We start from the raw sequence: 18,602 nt of genomic DNA on the forward strand, positions 1-18,602 counted from the left end.
CCAATAAAACCGCGAGTCTCCCGTCCGAGGTGGTTTAGCACCCTGACTGGGCGATAGAATCTAAAATCCCACGAGGAGACATCGTTGGTTCACATCTCTTCAACTTCTCCAACAACACAATTTACTGTTGTATTTTATCACCACTAAAAGAAACTAGTTGTTGGAACATATTAATCGAATGACCCGCTTTGTCTACGCCAGGCCTCCCATATATCGTCCTTTGGTTAGTAGATACATATCTCCACCAAAAGCATCTATCTGGATACTCTCATATGATCATCGCCATAGGATACATTTGTCCGGACTATCCTTTCGAAACCCCGTGACACGTGCATATACCAGTTTTCCATTGCGTTCCCCTTCATAAGAACCTTAGGCCCCAATCCATACCTCCCCATCATCCCAAGCCGGAATGACTCTACAAGTATATCTGCCTATGTACCATTGCCTTGGAGGGGTGGGGTGTGCCTTTGATGACCATTATTGATTTTTCTTCTTATTCATTTTCTTTAAATTCTTGTTTTTTAAAGAAAAGGAAAATAATGTGGGCGACGAGACAAATATTGCTGAGAATTACCTTGGTTGCTTTCAAGCATTGACAATTTAAGATAGATACAGATTAATATATAGGAGTGGGGACATATCTATCTCAATCTATATCTGTAGCTAGATAGATATTGCAACCTTGGCTTGTAGTGATTTCACGGCGGCCAGATGTTATAAGCAGACACGTACGTAAACCTAGCCGTTCTCCTGGCATAGCCTCAAGACCCAAGGCTCATAAAATGCCACAGAGCGGCGTGTTGTCACGGAAAACCTGTGATGCTAACTTCTTGCAATAATCATTCTTGGTTACATTGGATGATGATATTCCGAGGTCGCAGGAGGGTTTAAGACCCAATTATATATGCTACTATAGTACTATTCTTTTCTTGGTAGTAGGTAATGATAGAGTATGTACAGTCTGTCGAGGATGAAACAGCTTGCAGCAAGCCAACAAATGAAACGCCAAAGAAAAAAAAAGGTGTACCCAAAATTATCCACCAACACCGACACATGATAAACGCCTTCCCAGATGACGACGAGATTTTTTTTTTTTTTTTTTTTAAAAAAAAAAAAAAAACCGAAAAGAGAAATATGGAGCAAAGTTATGAGGGTAAAGCAAAACAGTACTAGTGTTGGGAAATAGGACCAATCGCTTATCTAGAACAAAGAAAAAATACAAGTTGAGGCAAGATAAGCTTTCAGATAAGAATAATTATGAAGAGATAACAATGTCTGGGGAAATGTCATATTCGGCACTTTTTTTATACCTTTTTCATCGGAACCGCCCGCTCGGAATTCTCGAGCCTCACACCCCTTTAAAATGATTAGATGTATTCCATCCCACTGACTCCGGTCATAGGTCTGGTCCGGCTAGGACGTCGCTGGTCCCAAGGCCACTCCCATTCGGGATCTCCGCGGCCAAGGAAAGCCATCTCCTCTATTTCTTCCTTTGACGGCGCCTTAGGATTCGTCTCGCAATGTGGCACCCCGCCTTCTGCACGAAGGATGCTCCAGATCATATCGGCGACATCACGCTGCGTGGGCCGTAGATCCGGTTCGCGGTAGAACATGTTAGAACAGATTTGTAGAATACTTTTGATGGCCCGGTCGTTGCCGCGCTTTTTGGAAGAGGCTTCTTTATCAAGTACTTCAATCCATGATGCAACTTGTCCAAGGTTTGCATGGAAGGAAATATCTGGCTTGCCACCACCACGAGAAGAACTTTTCTTCGATGAGCGGTGGGATTGAAACGAGGAAGGTTTTTTCTTAGCGTTGAAGGTAAGGAGATCCATGAAGATACAAGCAAGAGAGAATGTTGATGCCTTGAATTGTTTCGAAGTGTCGGTGACCCATTCGTCGACTTGGGCCGACGGAACTCGGTCGACACTCTCGCTAGAGGCCGATTGTTCAGATGCATCGGAAATATGTCCGTCGAGGGGATTGTTATTGTTGCTATTACCGGATATCATAGAAATAGACTTAAAGAAAGAGCGGGCGCGGACAGTGGATGTAGCAGGCGTAGAAGGAATACTTTGGGATTGTTGAACTCGGGTCCAATTCTCAGGTGCGCCGTACTCATAGCGCTCAGCCTCGACGTGGTCGATTTTCCCGGAGTTCGCATCGAGACCGGTGATAACGGCGATATCAGAAAAATATACATTGTCACCATTAACCAGAATGGTGCGGGGTCGAATATCTAGCTTCCTAATATCTTGTCCGTGAAGATATGCGAGAGCATCAGCGAGGCAGTGGATCCAGCCCAAAATCTTTCTTCGCTTTTGCTCCTCGTTTAGAGACTTGAAACTGCTTGATGGACTCTGAATGAAGGTTTTAAGGGACCAGTCGCAAACGGGAGTTGTAAGAAGGTAGCCTTCGTCAAGGTATGTGTAAGTAGCCTGAACATCGACGATGTGTGCGTGATGAAGATTTCGTAAAGCGTCAACTTCTGCAAGGAAATCGTGCTCCATAATCATGTTTGGTCCTGGCCCCAAGATAACTTTCCGGCGGTACATTAGAAGGTCTTTGTGCCTTGGCCGGTGCACTCGATCATCCTGGGGAAACGAAAAACCAGGAGTCTTCTGACGGTAGGAAACAACGAGTGGAACCTCATCCTCTTCCTGAAACTCGATGTGACATTTGTATCTGAGTTCTTTGAGGATATACGAGAACTGGCGCTTATAGAACTTGTTTTCCAAAGCCTTGTCGTAATGTCCTCGGAGTTTCAAGCGGTGGATAGTCGTGGGTTCGAGAGGTAGGTCATCGTCATCCCAAGATAAATCAACAACGTCGAAGATCTTCTCTGGTATGCCAAATTCTAATAGAAGGAGGAAGAGCCTGAACTCGTATTAGTCATAGTCCCCATCGGCTAGTGCTGTGTATACATACCTTTTGGCTTTCTGGACTACCCATTCAGCATATGTTTCATCAGTAAGTCCATCACCGAATCCCAATGGTACATCTAGCCTTTCTTTCCCCTTGGCTGTTGGGATTTTCTCTTTCAAGAACTGAGGTGTAACAGTCTCCTCGATTTTTTCTACATCCCAACTTATTGTTTCGAAACCTCCAGGTATCGAGAGGGGGTCGCTGTACCCCCGATACCCATAAGTAAATATCATGACATCTTGTGTACTGATAGGTGTGAAGTTGGCGGCATTTGTTGTATCTCTGAACTCAACAGCTGGGCTAGGGGCCGTTGATTTTGTAGCATCAGATCCATTGTGAAGTACATTGCTACTTCTCGAAGAGCAGGAGGATCCAATAGATTTGGATGAAACGGAATCGCGGGAAGACATTGTTGTGGATATTGTGAGATCCTTGTGCCCTTTTTGGAGAGTTTCGATGGAACGTCGTGGGTGTATTGTTTTCTTGCCTTCAAAGTACATGGGCATGCTAAAGAGCGCCCTATCTTCCGTCATGGGATCCGAAGCCGATATGGCGTCACCAGGCCGAACAGGTATGGTGTGAGTCTAATAAAAAATTGAAGTTTCCCTAAATGTATACGCTTATATTTCGAAATATTCGATGAGGGTAGTTGAAGTTCCAAATATTGTATAAACCGAATGATACAATGATCTGCAAAGGCTGGCAAAGAGGGCCAATGAAACGTTTGAAGTCGTGCGATCAAGGTCAAAATAGGAACCTCGTCAGGCGAGGTAGATGAAGAAATGTGAGTGGGTCTTTATATCTCGACAGCGACCCAGAAGTGTGGGAACTTGTATAAAAAGAAAAACCTCCTACGGCGAAATTCGGACCAAGTACCAAGGTATCAGCGCATTCAAGAACGATGGGCCTCTTTGACGAAAAGAGAAAGTCGAATCTCTCCTCGGAGCGAGCCTATCTGCGTCGCTCCCAGCGACACGCTGCCCTAAATTGTGGGTGCATATGTAACCAGGGTCTTACTTTTCCAAAGCTTCTTCTGTACCATAATCAGCAACATGCCAGCCAAAGCTAGGCTGGGGGTTGGGTATCGAGTGCTCCCATTCGCCGACTTTGAATCTTTGCCGTTCTGGATGCTTTTCAACAGTGCATGACACCCCACACAGGTTAACCTTTCCTTTCCTTGATCTCATAGGAACCAGCGGAATTAGCCCTTCGCCATGTGTCTCACTGCGCGGGGGTCCCATCCAAATTTCTGGCATCCTCGGATTGCCTGCCTAAAACGCGGCCGGAACCCTGAGAGGAGCAACGTCTATATAAATGCATGCGCGTGTTGCCCACATTTGGGGTGATATCGAGAGTGTCGTCGTTGGATATTCGCAAGATGCAGGTCTTCATCTTGGTTCCACCAGCCTATCTCGATGACCAAGCTGACCTGTGAGACGTAAAGCTGTGTCCACCTTCATATTTCGGCGCCTGGCGATGTCGGACGAGGAGATACAAAAACGGCTCTTCCGCCAAAAAGGTTAAACTCTCGCGATACAAGCCTATCAAGCCTCTCAGCCGACGCATGAAGCTATCGAGACAAGCATCTCAAATGTTTTGGAAAAGTTGCCTTGAAGTATTGCCGGCCGCCCAGCTGCAAGACTTCATGTTCAGCAGTGGACGGCACTGCAGGCTCCCACTGCCCCGGCGCCACCAACCGAGTTGGATAATTCTAAGAGATCAAATTTTCATTTCTGATTAGTACTCGTCGATACCAAAGAAAAAGGCCTGAGTCGCTGGTACCCAGCGATGCACGTGGAGTTTACCTTTCCTGGGTAGTATTGCGCACTCTTGGTGTCACCCAGGCCGTAGTGTGCAAACACGTGCGGTAAACAATTGGTAGATAAACCTCGAGCTGCCTGATGATGTAACAGCCCATGCTTCATGCTTCAAAGCTTCAACCCAGCAATTTTTTATGTCTCCAAAAACCCCTCCAACATTACCTAATTCCAAGCTGTCGGATTATCCCAAGCCGAATAAAAAGATTATCCCACGCCAGTTTCAACATTGAAGATGTCAGGGACTCTTCATTTTGGAAGCGAGATACTCGAATCAATTGCGGTTCCGTATGGCTGGATCATGATCGACTTCGGACCCTGGACAGTAAACCTGCCAGCTCCCACACTAGCCGTTGCCTTGCGATAGGAAATTTAGATTTCGCATATCTGAACGATCCGAGCTGGACACAACCACTTATCAAACAGCCGAGAATGTCTCGGCAAGACATGAGAGCAGTCGGAGCATAAAAGGCAGCTTTATTCCGCCCAAACTTTTGGAAACTCTTACCTACATAAACACCGATCAGGAGGCAATGCATTGAGGAAACAATACACAACGGAGAGTGCATGAAATATAACTCCTTTTTGAACCACGAATCAGGGTATCGGTCTAGGCCTACAATTTACCCGAGCGAGGTGGACGGATGTCTAGGCGAATGAAATGGTGGAATGGCCATGGCCAAACTAGCTGATGATTAAACGGCTTGCAACAGCTCGTATTCTCTTCGGACCTTAGCTTGGAAGGTCTTAAAAGAGAGAAGCTACTGGAAACACACCCAATATCAGGTTTTCAATTGACTGTGGCGTCGAGTCGGCGTATGCATCCTGTTGTCGATTATGGCTGATTCGAGGCATTGCCATGAGGTAGGTAAGTTGAGGCCACGAGGTAGCAGCATGGGCGTTCAGCCTTGCAGGAGGTTTGTGCAGGAAAGCCTTCGATGCTTCGTCATGATCCACCAGCTGCGCAGACAGGTTTATCTGTGGACTTCACAAAGTAAACCTTACCGTTTCCACATACGCATATGGAATGCAAAAGCGAGGTCCAAGTACGAGTCAATGTGGGAGGTTCCTCAGTCAACGACAAGGCCTTCCTCCATCTCTGAGCGGACATATCAAAATGTCATGAATCACGACAGGGCTACTGTTTGGTCTCAAGGTGTCGATAATCCCCTTAGTTATTAATAAAAAAAGAATTAGGGAAATCTATGAGTTAATATAGAATGGCAAGGCATATGATAGGCATATGGAATTGAGTCTATTGAGATAACCAAGAGAAGAATCCCACGTCGAAAATTTGGTGTATTTAACATCTTCACACTTGTCGTGCATGCCCCCTAACTTGGAAATTTCTTGACATCGAATGAAACTTGATCGACACATAAATACCATCGAAACAATCTATAAAACGCATATCTTGTGAACTAACCAGAGGATTTTCGCATGTTTAAGTGGATATGAATATCACATCGCTCTGTTTTTGTAGATACTGTTGTGAAACTCTAGCCCTTGTTAGTTAAACTCCGTTATTTGTGAGAGCATGCAAGCTTTCGTCGCGACAATACGGACGAGGTTAACGGCTAAGCATCTATCGATTCGTAATCAAAAGTTAATCGCGATTGCAAATATGCGCCTTTGAGAAGAGAAGTCACCCGCATCTTGATCTAGCCCAAAGGGATTCGGAATCCCTTTCTTAGCATGCATATATATATTCTCCACATGTCCACTAGTCTGACTCCACACATGACCTGGATGACAAAATCTACAGGCCTGATCGCTGCAAGGCTGCGCAATATGGTAGACTGTAATTTTTGAAATTGTAAGGAGAGTTTCCCCGCAAATCCACGGAACAAAAAACCGGAGTCGAAAGGTCTGGAAGGAAAAAGATAAGTTCTTTCATGTATCAGAATTCGAAGCTGCATTGCATTTGGATCAGGGAGAACACCACGAGATACGAAATTCGACTTGTCGTTTGAGCCAAACAGCACTGACGGAATAATGATTAGTCCCCAAATTGCAATCACAAGCCCTGAACAAGGGACACCAAGCAGCTGCATATAGCCGGGGTTCCCATGTGAAGCTAGATCTTCAACACCTCTTGCCTTTCCACCAGCAGACGGCCGAATTGTAGGACCAAAGTTGCACCCACAATATGACAGAATGATTTTGACAAATGACGAACGCAGCAATGCAACGAAAAAAAGTAGGCAATTTCAAAACTTAATTATACAATAAGCTATAATAACAACAATATGAAAATAGGCTCATTCGCTAGCACTAAATATATAAATTTTGGTGCCCAATTGACTAGTACTTAGTATACCAGCCGCGAGCTGCAATTACAGCGGCGCACCGGGCAGGCATAGATTTTACTAATACTGTAAAGTACTTCTCTGTTACTGACTGCCATACCTCCGCAATTACAGCCTTCAGCTCCTCAACAGCCTGGGTTTTGGAAGCTATATTCTTCAGTTTGAGATACATTTTATGCAATTAGTCCTTAAGGAAACGCCAGACGTACTCAATGAGATTGAGATCAGGACTATACAATAGCCAAGCCATTACAATAAAATCATTATCACTCAACCAGTCCCTGGTCACAGGGTTATATGCACAAAAACGTTATCATATATAAATATTAACGCCATATCCAGCTTTCAATGAGCTCTTCATAAAATTGAGGGAAATATTTACCTAATATTTCTTCTATATAATACTACCTAGTTACAGTCTCTTCCACTATATAAATTAGACTCTTAGTACTACCAGTAAACATAGCCCAAATCATTATTTTTGCGTCAGGCCCTTTCTATTTAAGATTAATACAGTCTGAAGCCCATTTTTCAGCGACTATTCTAAATACCTAGCAGATTTTAGAGACTTTGCTTCTTTCTACCTAGCATTCGTCGCTTTAGATAACTCTTTGCCACTATTCCACAGTTCAGTCTTTGTAAGTCTAAATTTAAGCTAGCTATTCAGTAGTATATTCTTATATAAGCCTGGACCTCTATTTTGCAATTTATTTTTTAATTCTAGCTTCGCTGAGGCGTCTTTGAATAGTCCTCTTACTTATGCGGTTATTAATTATTTTAGCGTTGAGTTCGCTGAATAGCTATCGCCTGTTCTACTTAACTACGCGTCGTAGTAGCCTATTAGTCTGCTTAGTAGTGACCCTAGGTGCTCTGAGAGAGGTATTAGCATCTAGACTACCTTATTGAATAATAGTTTTGTCAATAGAATAGATAGTAGCTTTCTGAAAGTTGAACAGGCGTGTTGCAGTACTGTTACTATCTCCTTGGAATCTTAGTGCTATAATAACATTATGCTGTATGAAATTGAGCGTTTTGCCTGGTAGCCGTGGTCCTAATAAGTCAATCGATACCTGTTTCGAAGCTATTGAGCCGGTATTGGTGGTGCAGGCCTAATTTGCGTGGTAGGGAGGGTTGATGGTGGTGAAATGCGTAAATTGATTTTTTTTTGTGTTTGTCAAAATCTTTCTGTCCTGGTACAGTGGCTACTAGCAATTGCCCGCGCCGGGGGACAAAATTCAACCGATGTTCGCCTAGCCCCCAGATTGAATGCGACCAATTGTCTTGAATATTTGCCGAAGTCTTGTTTCCACGACCTGGTTTCGTGGCCCGAATACGACATGATCTCGATTCCTTGCAGGCCTCGTGCCAATGACTCGCAAAAATTAATTCTGGAGAAATGGAGACAGAGGTATGTAGCGAGCAGCGCAAATGCAAGCGCCCTAGCTTGTCTGTGGCAGTACTATATTGCCGTCGTCTATCGTAACATGCACGCCAGGATTTTCACCTAGAACAGGGTACTAGGACCTGTTTTCCGGCAGGCCGTTCGATTAATTCCGGAATTCCAATTGTAATCGATCTGTGCCAGTCTGGATTGGTTATATATATTCGCTCTTCCCGCCTTCGAAAGAGGGAATAAAAATAGGAAACGTTCAGGGAAGATATCTTCTCTTCGGCCTCTTCCAGCTTCTTCTTGAGCAAGCTTTCTGGGCGAATTTTAAGCTTTTTTGGGACCGACCTCTAGAAATCCCACACAACACGCTCACCCTAGTCGACAACACTCTGCACAGCTCAGGTTGCCCACCATGCTTCGCTGGTTGGCGCTGGCTGGAGCCTCTCTGGTCGGATATTATGTCTGGTCCAAGATAAACCTCTGGTTCAGAGAGCGGAGGTTCAAGAAGCTTGTCGGGACTGAAAAGGCACCAGTGAGATCATGTTCATATCCATTTGGACTCGATCTTTATAGTATCATAATGTGGGTGAGTACGGCCCAGGCAGTCCCACATCATCTCAAACGAATACTGTAAAATCAGAACATCCCTAACTTAGTATATGTGACGTAGCATTTTGGAAACCAAACTCTACCAGAATGGGTTCGGTAAGTACCTATCAACTTTACTTTTAGATCTCTACAATATGGGGCCGAAGACTAACACGGTACATCTATAGAGCCGAGTATGAAACGTACGTAATCTAAAACTAGCTTCGGCCTGAGGACAAAGAAGGAGAATTAACGGCATTGGTGCTATAGATACGGAAATACTTACACTGTTAGCATACTCGGTATGAATAGTGACTTTTCATATGTGCCCAGAAACTCGAAAACATTAGGATTATTAACATTTTTATATCCAACAGGCTCAACCTCCATCGCAACCATAGAACCTCGTAATATCCAGGCTATCTTGACTTCCCAATTTAAGGATTTTGGTATCGGACCCCCACGTATTAGATCTTTCTCCCCTCTTCTCGGACGGGGAATCTTTAGCGTTGATGGCCGTAGTTGGGAACACTCTCGAGCTCTGCTCCGCCCTCAATTTAACAAGGATCAAATCACTCAATTGGAAAATATGGAAGAACATATTCGGACAATGGTTGAATGCATTCAATCTCAAGGAGACGGCACGGTTGTTGACCTTCAAGAACTTTTCTTTGAATTGACTATCGATTCTGCTACCCTCTTCCTTTTCGGAGAGTATGGAATCCCCTGTCAAATAAAAGCTCCAAGGGAGTATAATGCTGATATGATTTATAGGAGCTGCCAGGTCTTGAAACACAGACTCAACGTCCTCCGTGGTGAAATCAATGATACCCCCGCTGGTAACAAGTTCGCCTCTGCCTTCGACATCTCCCAACGTCACATCATCAATAGGTACCGTCTCAGAGACTATTACTACATGCATAACCCACAGGAATTCAAAGACGCCAACAAAACCTGCCACGACTTCGTTGACAAATATGTCTACCGAGCTATCGAACTGCACAAGCGGGGCTTCAACACCGAATCCGAAAAGTCCAGAAAGAAACGTTACGTCTTCCTTGATGAAATCGCCAAAGAAACCCAGGACCCTGTTGTATTACGCGATGCTCTTACAAACATCCTTCTTGCCGGTCGAGATACCACTGCCGGTCTTTTATCCTTTGTCTTTTACCTCCTTGTCCGTCATCCAGAAGTTGAACAAAAACTCCGTGCTGTGATTAAGCAGGATTTCGGAGATAAATCTGACGCCGATATTCTTACTTTCCATGACTTGAAGAATTGCAAGTACTTGCGCTGGGTTATTGACGAGACTTTGAGATTGTACCCTACTGCTCCCTCGAACGTTCGTTCTGCCCTTGAGGATACCACTCTGCCCTTGGGAGGCGGGCCTGATGGAAGGAGCCCAATCTTTGTGCCAAAGGGAACCATTATTGAATACTCTGTTTACGCTATGCACCGACGTCAGGATATCTGGGGAGCTGACGCCAACTGGTAAGATCTCACCTCCCATAACCGATCTTTTTTTTATTTTATTTTATGTTTTTTTTTTTTAAAAAAAAGAACAAGCCTCTAACTATAATACTCCTCCAGGTTCCGACCAGAACGTTGGGGTGAACCCCGTAACAAAGGAGGCTTTGGCAATTTTGAATTCCTCCCCTTCAACGGCGGCCCAAGAATCTGCCTCGGCCAGCAATTCGCCCTCACTGAAGTTTCATACGCCATCGTCAGGATGTTCCAGCACTTCAAGAGATTTGAAATGGCGGAGTTCGATCCTTTCCTTAAGCTCAACGCCACACTAACCATGTGTGTTGGTGGAAAAGGTGTCTTGGTCAAGTGTTACAGGGACTAAACAGCTAGCCAATGCCATGTTATATATATGGGTGGAGGGTGAGGATAAGTTATGATACTGTTCTGGTGGTTAGATTGGTACTGGGATATGGATACTTGGGTCTTGTTTTTTCTTGCCTTGGGGAGTTTTTTAGATCTCGTCTCGTTACCGGGCATGAGAAGCAAGCTGGAGCTCCCCTGGCTCGTTTATGTGCAAAGCAATATTTTGCCTGTATCACCCCGGCTTCGAATTGCCGCATACGTACAAATCTCAAAATCAATTGGATGCTAGCAATTACCCATCCTAGCTTTGAAATTGCGGATTCATACACCTGCGGGCTAACCCTAGACCACGTCTGCGGCTCGGAATTAGATTTGCAAATTTGGTGTGTAACAAATCGATCTATTAGTTATAGTTGTAGAAAAGTTCATGTACGACCAGTCCCATCGCAATGCCCTAGTTGGTTTAAATTCAAAAGATTTCCATCAAAAAAAAAAGAAAAGAAAAGAAAAGGAAAAAAAAAAAAAAACGCCATACTATACAAGTCAACTTGAAGAAATACCGAACCAAAATCAATAATACACCATCTACGACCCCCAGAAATTCTTCCACCAGTCCGATATCTTATGCGTAATCGACTTAGCCTTATCCTTCATATACTCCAACCAACTCTTAAACCCATGCTTCTCCGCCTCTTCTTGCTTCTCCGCATCTGTCCTATTCCCCGTCGAATCATCCACAACAGCAGGTCTATCGACTACCGGTGTATTGGTGGGTACTACACCCGATGCCGAAGCCGGTTCATCAACCGTCGGTCTAGGGTGAGTAGTAGGTACGGCGGTTTCCGTCACCGGTTCATCCGCCTGAATAGATTTAGCCTCAGAGATATGGCTCAGCATGGCCTTTTCGTTATCGTCCAGGGATGTCGTCGGCTTAAAACTCTCGGACGGCACGGATGACGGCGCCGCAGTTGTTACGCTAGCCTCGGCGGGGAAGTCGTGAACGTCTTCTTCGTCCTTTGATGACGTAAATTTAAACCCGCCATTCGGTGTACCCCAGGACATGGTACCGTTGTTGCCGATTGGGGATTGTTGTAGACCCAAGCTGTGACAGATGATGGAGTAGACCTCCCAGTTTCCGAAAGGTTCTACTTTGGAGCCCGGTGGGTGTGGGAATGCCGGGCCGCGGGCGATGAAGATGGAACGCATAAGTGGGTGCATATTATCGTAGCCGTGGAGACCGCGCGGGTTGTATGGTTTATTGGTCTTTGAAGGGTCATGTTCCGGACGGGTAACAATCGCCCACCCCGTCTTAGGAACAATCCATAATGGCGCAATCCTTGGATTCTTCGAGAAGTGCCACCGTTCAGGCATGTCGACATCCCTGAGGAACACATCCCAGTTAGGACTCTTAGCAGCTTCCTTGGCCAAAACTTCATGAAGCGCGGTTAGGTTGATCCCGGACTTAGGGCGAAGACCGTAAAGCGGCCAACCGTCGCTAAACTCGATTTGCTTCATATCGATGATATCGTCAAGGAAGATGAGCCGGTCGTTGCTCGTAGTAGCCATGCCGTGGTCGGATACAACGACAATATTCACGACGTTGGTCAGATTCCGCTCTGCTATATCGGAAAAAAGATGGGCAAGCATCCCATCTATTAATTTAATGCTATTGTTGACTTCCGTCGAGTTAGGACCGTACTTATGCCCGGCGGTATCAACGTGATGGAAGTACGAAGCGATAAACTGAGGCCGCATGTCGATTGGTTTATCAAGCCATTCCATAATACGATCGACCTTTACCGTCAAAGATTCGGATTTGTTGAAGTGGTCCAAATAGGTGATTTCGTAAGGAGCAGGCTTCATTTCCGATCCAGGCCACATGTGCACAGCAGCCTTGACACCCTGCCTCTCAGCAGTAGACCAGAGCGGTTCACCACCCCACCAGTGGGGTTGAAGAGAACGATCAGGATCGGTATAAAAGAACTCCTTCTCAAGCTCAGGATCCCAGAAGGAATTCCCAACGATGCCATGCGATTCCGGGTAAAGTCCTGTAACGATACTCCAATGGTTCGGGAAGGTAACGCTGGGGAAACTCGGGTACATGTATGGCGGGGATACACCCTCGTTGATGAACTTTTGTAGGGTAGGCGATAGCCCTCGTTTTAGGAAGTCGGCGCGGAACCCATCGAGGGATATAAGGATTGTTGTAGGGTGGTACTCATGAGTCCCGTTACTCAAGATCGACTTCGAAAACCCGGAACTAGACGACGAATATTGCATAGCTCCTCCAATCAAAGCAACTAGGAAGGCCGTCAGAGCTAACGTAAACACAGCCAACTTGATAACAGTCGGTCGTCGAGCCTGTCAGCACCTCAAAACATCAGCATCCAACCCTCCTGGAACTCCAAAAAACAAGGAAAACCCATACAGTCTCTCTGTCGACATCATAGACCTTCACTTTCTTCGCCGACCCTTCCTCCATCCGATAGCTATCTCTCATACTCCCAACCAACACCCTCCTCCCTTTCTTCCTCCCCAAGCTCCCAAAAATAGAAGCATCATCTTTAGCCACACTCAACAACTTCTCCCTCTCATCTTCAGAATCCAAAACATCTCGGTCGTCCATGTTAACCTCGGTGTGAACTACTAACTCGTCGTCGTCAAGGTCGTCAAATATCCGTCGATGTTCCTCCTCGTATTCCTGTGATACACCCCTATTTATAGTTTCCGGATTCTGGGCGAGGGGTCTTCTTTCGTCTTCCGAAGAGTTTCGGAGGGTGGATGCATCATCATCGTAGGTCTCGGAGGAAAGCAGGTTGCCGGACCCCTTACTTCCCCGTGGCGGTGCCATGGCGGGAAGGAAAATGTAACGGTATCTTTTTTTTGTGGGGAGGGCCGTTTGGTTGTTTATGCTTATCGTGGAATCGACCTGCCTTTGGGTATTTGGGTACCTTCGGATAGGTCGGGATGGCGTGTTATGTTTGTGGTCAGGAACGAGGAATGGCTGTAGCACCCCGTTTGGGAATCAGCTCTGCTTGGCGTCGACGTCCAGGGACCTTGGACTCGCACAACGGTACCAGGAGTCACTAGTCGTCACGGTTGAGTATGTTTGTATCATATCGCTCCGACGGGCTACGTTTTTGAGTGATAGCTAGTGCTTTATTTTATTGTATCCTTCGTCAATCATCGGGTCAAAATAGTACAGCAATGCAATAGTATCGCCGCCAACAACAAGTAGCTTCTAATTACATTAAACCTCAAAAAAATATTTGGAAAAAATAGTAAGCAAATATGTATAGTAAGTTATAGGCATCGATATGAAACCGGTTATGCTCCAAGAGAAACCTCTTTTTCCCCCCCAAGTCGTGAACTTCGTAAAGGTGTAGTGGGCGGTGTGGTTTTTGTTGGGTGGAAAATGTAGAGAGAGAAAAACGCCGGTGGTGGTTACTCCAAGAATGGGAAAAATCCTGTTAACGGAAAATATCATGATGGTAGGGGAAATGAAAAGGAAACATGAAAAAAAAAACAGATCATGACCCGCCTGCGCTTCCTGTTTAGACTTGCTGAGGTATCCTCCAATTTTCTGTGCTGTAAAGAAAATATATAAACCGCATTACTCAATAGAACGTTTAATTATCCAATCCAAGAAGTTTAAACGCTTTGGCGCTGCCTTGCACTTGCTCTTGAGATGCATAGTGGGCTTGGCCGCCGTTGGGCTTTGACTTGCTCTTCTTCCCCTCGCGGCTCCACATCTTACTCCAGGTGCTCGTGCGGGATTTCTGAGTCTGCCGTGGAACATCGACGGTCATCAAGACGTTACCATAATTTGTTTCGTAATCGTCTTCCTCTTCTTCCTCTTCCTCTTCATATTCATCCTCCGGTTGAGAGGTGTATTCGGGAACTGGTTCTTCGATTGGCGCTGGTTCCTCAAACGTGGACTCGAACGCCTTGTACGAACCCGTCTTCTCCTCGCGTTCGCGGAGCTGTTCAGAAATTCTGGTGACATGTGCTTCAAAGGCATCGTGGTCGTCTATCTTCTGAATAACGAGCATGTTGGATAGCGCCTCCAACTCACGCCTGCGCATAAGCGTCTTCTCGTTTGCTCTCAATGCGGTATTCGGTTCCTGCTTTCTTGGCGGTGTCCTCTCAACCGGTGAGGCGGCACGGGAATTGGACTTTGGAGGTGATGAGAGGGCATTCTGAGGGGGCTTCCTGGAAACAGGGCTTGTGCGGTACGATCCACGGGTCGGGGAATGCGAGGGTGCCTTGGACGAACGTTTAGGGTCCGCCTTTGGTGATGCGGGTTCTTCCTCCTTTCCGTCGACTGGACCTCCAATAACGGAGATAATTTTAAAGACAGAATCCGGGCGGGCTCCGTCCAAAACTCTTCGAAGCTCGCGGAGGGGCTCAAGGTTGGTGTTGGGAACGGTGGCAGCGTCAAATGTGATAACTAAGCATCTAGTATTCGAATTGACGGACAAGTAGTCCTCAAGCTGCGGGACAAGATATTTTCCAGAGAGCGCCGCATGAACCTGAGAAGTATAATTTGGCGCAGATGGGTTAAGCTGGCGCAGGGACAAAGACAAAAGGTAGCTAACAAAAAAAAGGGCGGATGTTAGTATCAATCTCGAATATAGCTACTTTCGTTTTTACCCTCACCTTAAGGACACACAGTGGGCCGGTCCACATCTCCCAACACCACTAGTAATCCGCTGCACCAATCTCTGTCCCCATTTTTCACATCCACGCTCGTACCCGACGGCGTAAATCAAATCAACGGAGGCTCCGGCGCCATAGCCCCCAAGTACGGGCGACCAAAACCTATTTCCCATCGACTCGCCGCCCCCGTAGTTTAAAAGCCCCAATCCCAACCCCATCCCTAATGCCAATCCCTGAACCACAGTCGGGAACTTTCGCACCGCAGTCATCCTATCTCCCAAAATCCCTCGGATCTCATTCTGAATAACCAAAGGAGACTCGTCCCCAACATCGATCTTCTTTACCGGTGTTATTAACCTGGTTGTTGGGATCGGAGGGAGCTCCTTTGTTGGTGGTCTAGATCTTGTCTTCAGAAGTTCCGCAAAGTTTTCCGGTTCTCTATCCGAATCCCTTGTCCTCGGGCGCGGGAAAAGGCTCAGTTTCGGCACTCCCGAGATGGAAGATATTGACATTCTCCTATCGGCCGCCTGTTCTACCACGATAGTTGGAGTTGTTGGTGAGATTGGTGGCGAAGGGTAAGCAGCAGAAGGTGAAGGGAAAGATGGCGTGAACGGTGTCGAGGGAATACTGTTAATAGAAACAGAAATCGCATCAACCAACTTCATGAATGTCGGGGATGTTTCCACATCGTGAAGGAATAGCATGACATCTTCTTGAAACTTGAGGGGAGGGTGTGTCTTGACGGTCTTCACTTTCCGCCGTTCCATGACCTTTTTGGTCTTCTTTGGGATCTCGTCGCTCCACCTTGTTGGCGTCGAACTCCTGCTCTCGAAGGACTGCGCCGAAATTCGCGGCGAATTGCCAGAGCTAAGAAGGGAGTCCCTGGAGAGTTTATGAGTACTGGCGCTTGCGCTCCTCGTATGCTGGAACTGCGGCTTCCATTTCTCGACCGTGCGATCCTTAAGCGGCGGCTCCGGAGGCTCCGAAGACCTCTTCAAGGTTAAACTTAGCCTCTCGTCGGATAGTTTCTCCCCCACCCGCTTCTTCTCAGGTAGACTGAACCTCGGGGTGGAACCGTTGAGAGTCGACGACCTCTTTTCGTCATTCACGGCTGCGAGTGCGAACTCGGATAGATTGTCCATGCTGGCGGCTCGAACGGGGAATCTCTTCCCTTCACGTCCATTCCCTCCGCTTCTCCTCTTGCCGCCAGCCGACGGGAGAGCGCCGGGTGGAGGAGTAACCATGCTATCCCGATCCCTCATAGAAGCTTGAGAGTGTGACCGGGGTAGGTGCAAGTCAATGGTCGACCTGCTCATCCTCAGGGGCACCATCTTATCCTCATCCATCTCATCAATCGAATCTCCGACTTTCGTTGTAGCGGAGCTCAGCGACCGGTCCGATGTCCTGAATCTACTCCTTCCCGAACTCGAAGAATTCGAAGTCATAGACGAAGATCGCGACAACCGTGTGACGGCCTGTGGCTTCAGTGGATTCTCATCATACTCTTCCTCTAACTCCGGCTCCTCTTCGATGACCGGTGTTTTGTCGGTATCGGTGTCGCTGATGTCTATCTCAACTTCAACATCCTCCTCGGTTTCAATTTCCTCGATACCACCATCGCAGATAGCCTTAACCGCCGCCACAGCTTCCTCCACCGTTTCGCAAGTGTTCGTCTCCAATAACAGTTGAGCGCATTCCGCCAGCAATGTGATCCATCCCTTTTGCAATATAACTCCTCTCGAGGGATGATTTACCACAAACCCCTCGGCCAATTCTTGTCTTTCGGTATAAGCTGCATATGCCGAAGATACCAAATCTCTAACATCGATTGTAGGATATTCTCCAGAAGGTGATATCGGACTATTTGGAGAAAATCTGGATGGTATGTTGACTGCAGGCAACACAAGAATATTCGGTGAGGACGGGAGCATTCCCAGGTGGGTGTTGAGTTCATCTTGTGGGCCTGATATCGATGCAACCGATGCAGGTTTCATGCTCATACGGTTGGCCGCCATGGTCGTGACGAATATCTGAAATAAAAAAATCGAAACCTTCCAAAAAAACACCAAATCGTAATTTTAATGTATCTCTTGGTCACCGAGAAACTGCGTTTGTGATTTCCCGCAGCTGGGTTAATACTTGTTATATCGCAAGGATGTGTTATCGTTGAACGCTTGAGGGTATCTCGGCTCGTGATGTCTGGAACTGTCGACCTGTCGTAGATGAACGCAAACTGCCATTCCTCGATTTTCGAAATTCCTGTTGTTTCGACAGTGTCTAAAAATTTGTTTCCGGGTGACCTCTGCTAGATAACAACTTGTCGTCCAGAACTAAAAGAAAATATAAAATACGGGAAAAAAACGAAAGAAAGAAAAATAAAGAGAGTAGGTGGTATTTTTCAAGGGGGCCGGTGAATTGTTATATTCACAACATCCTATCGGTTAGAAGTCTCCCTGGGGCAATCCTGCAGAAGACGAAACCATCTTGACATCCAATCCAAATTTGAACGTCACCTGCGTAAAAATAAAAATGGTTGAAACAAGCAAGAGACCTCTTATAAGAGAGGCGCTCTGCTGATACCTCGAAGCCCGGGTTTTTTTCTCTTTTTCTCGCGTTGAGTCCTTGTCCCCCATGCGTTCGTTGGCGGGAGACTTAGCAGAGAGTTGGCTTGCTTCATTTAGTCTTAGTTCAGGGGTCCTGTCGCCTTTGGCGCAAAAAGGGGAACTGGGGACGACCACCCAGACCAAGCCCTCATCACGCATCGAATATCACAGGCAAGGGAAAAGGCTGGGAAGAAAGAAGAAAAAGTGGGTGCCCTGGCAAACAACCCCTCGCACGGGAGGATGCCCTGACCAAGGGATGCGGACGTATTGGGCATCCCGCAGAGCAAACCAGAGATCTTGCCGGTATCTCAAAGAGCTATCGGAATCCGAAACATGCTTCTCCCTGCGTTTAAAGAGGGCGGGAAGGGATCAATTGCGAGAGCACGGCAGGGACCCGAGCCTTAGCTGGTATGTATTCCACAGGAGAGGTGTCATCTGACGTAGGTCTTCTGCCTAGGTGTCGAATGAAGCTCATTCA

At 46.4% G+C, this 18,602-nt stretch overlaps 4 protein-coding genes across 4 annotated transcripts; 1 reads left to right on the top strand and 3 right to left on the bottom strand.

Moving 5' to 3' along the window:
• Window positions 1-1,370: 1,370 nt before the first annotated feature.
• On the bottom strand, window positions 1,371-3,461 carry DFL_000907 (uncharacterized protein; the record flags this gene model as incomplete). Its single annotated transcript, XM_067638897.1, has 2 exons — window positions 1,371-2,880; window positions 2,932-3,461. 2 exons carry the CDS (start codon window positions 3,459-3,461, stop codon window positions 1,371-1,373), a joined length of 2,040 nt encoding a protein of 679 aa, XP_067495464.1.
• A 5,395-nt stretch (window positions 3,462-8,856) lies between these two features.
• On the top strand, window positions 8,857-10,881 carry DFL_000908 (uncharacterized protein; the record flags this gene model as incomplete). The annotated part of the gene is made up of 7 exons (XM_067638908.1): window positions 8,857-9,030; window positions 9,115-9,149; window positions 9,221-9,235; window positions 9,303-9,334; window positions 9,410-9,746; window positions 9,807-10,523; window positions 10,623-10,881. 7 exons carry the CDS (start codon window positions 8,857-8,859, stop codon window positions 10,879-10,881), a joined length of 1,569 nt encoding a protein of 522 aa, XP_067495465.1.
• A 566-nt stretch (window positions 10,882-11,447) lies between these two features.
• DFL_000909 (uncharacterized protein) lies at window positions 11,448-13,713 on the bottom strand (the record flags this gene model as incomplete). Its single annotated transcript, XM_067638919.1, has 2 exons — window positions 11,448-13,223; window positions 13,291-13,713. 2 exons carry the CDS (start codon window positions 13,711-13,713, stop codon window positions 11,448-11,450), a joined length of 2,199 nt encoding a protein of 732 aa, XP_067495466.1.
• Window positions 13,714-14,491: 778 nt separating this feature from the next.
• On the bottom strand, window positions 14,492-17,536 carry DFL_000910 (uncharacterized protein; the record flags this gene model as incomplete). The annotated part of the gene is made up of 2 exons (XM_067638931.1): window positions 14,492-15,455; window positions 15,522-17,536. The coding sequence occupies 2 exons, from the start codon at window positions 17,534-17,536 to the stop codon at window positions 14,492-14,494; spliced, it is 2,979 nt and encodes a 992-aa protein (XP_067495467.1).
• Between the last annotated feature and the right edge of the window lie 1,066 nt (window positions 17,537-18,602).

Source organism: Arthrobotrys flagrans (assembly GCF_004000055.1).
Source record: "Arthrobotrys flagrans strain CBS H-5679 chromosome Unknown unitig_15, whole genome shotgun sequence".
Lineage (NCBI taxonomy): Eukaryota > Fungi > Ascomycota > Orbiliomycetes > Orbiliales > Orbiliaceae > Arthrobotrys > Arthrobotrys flagrans.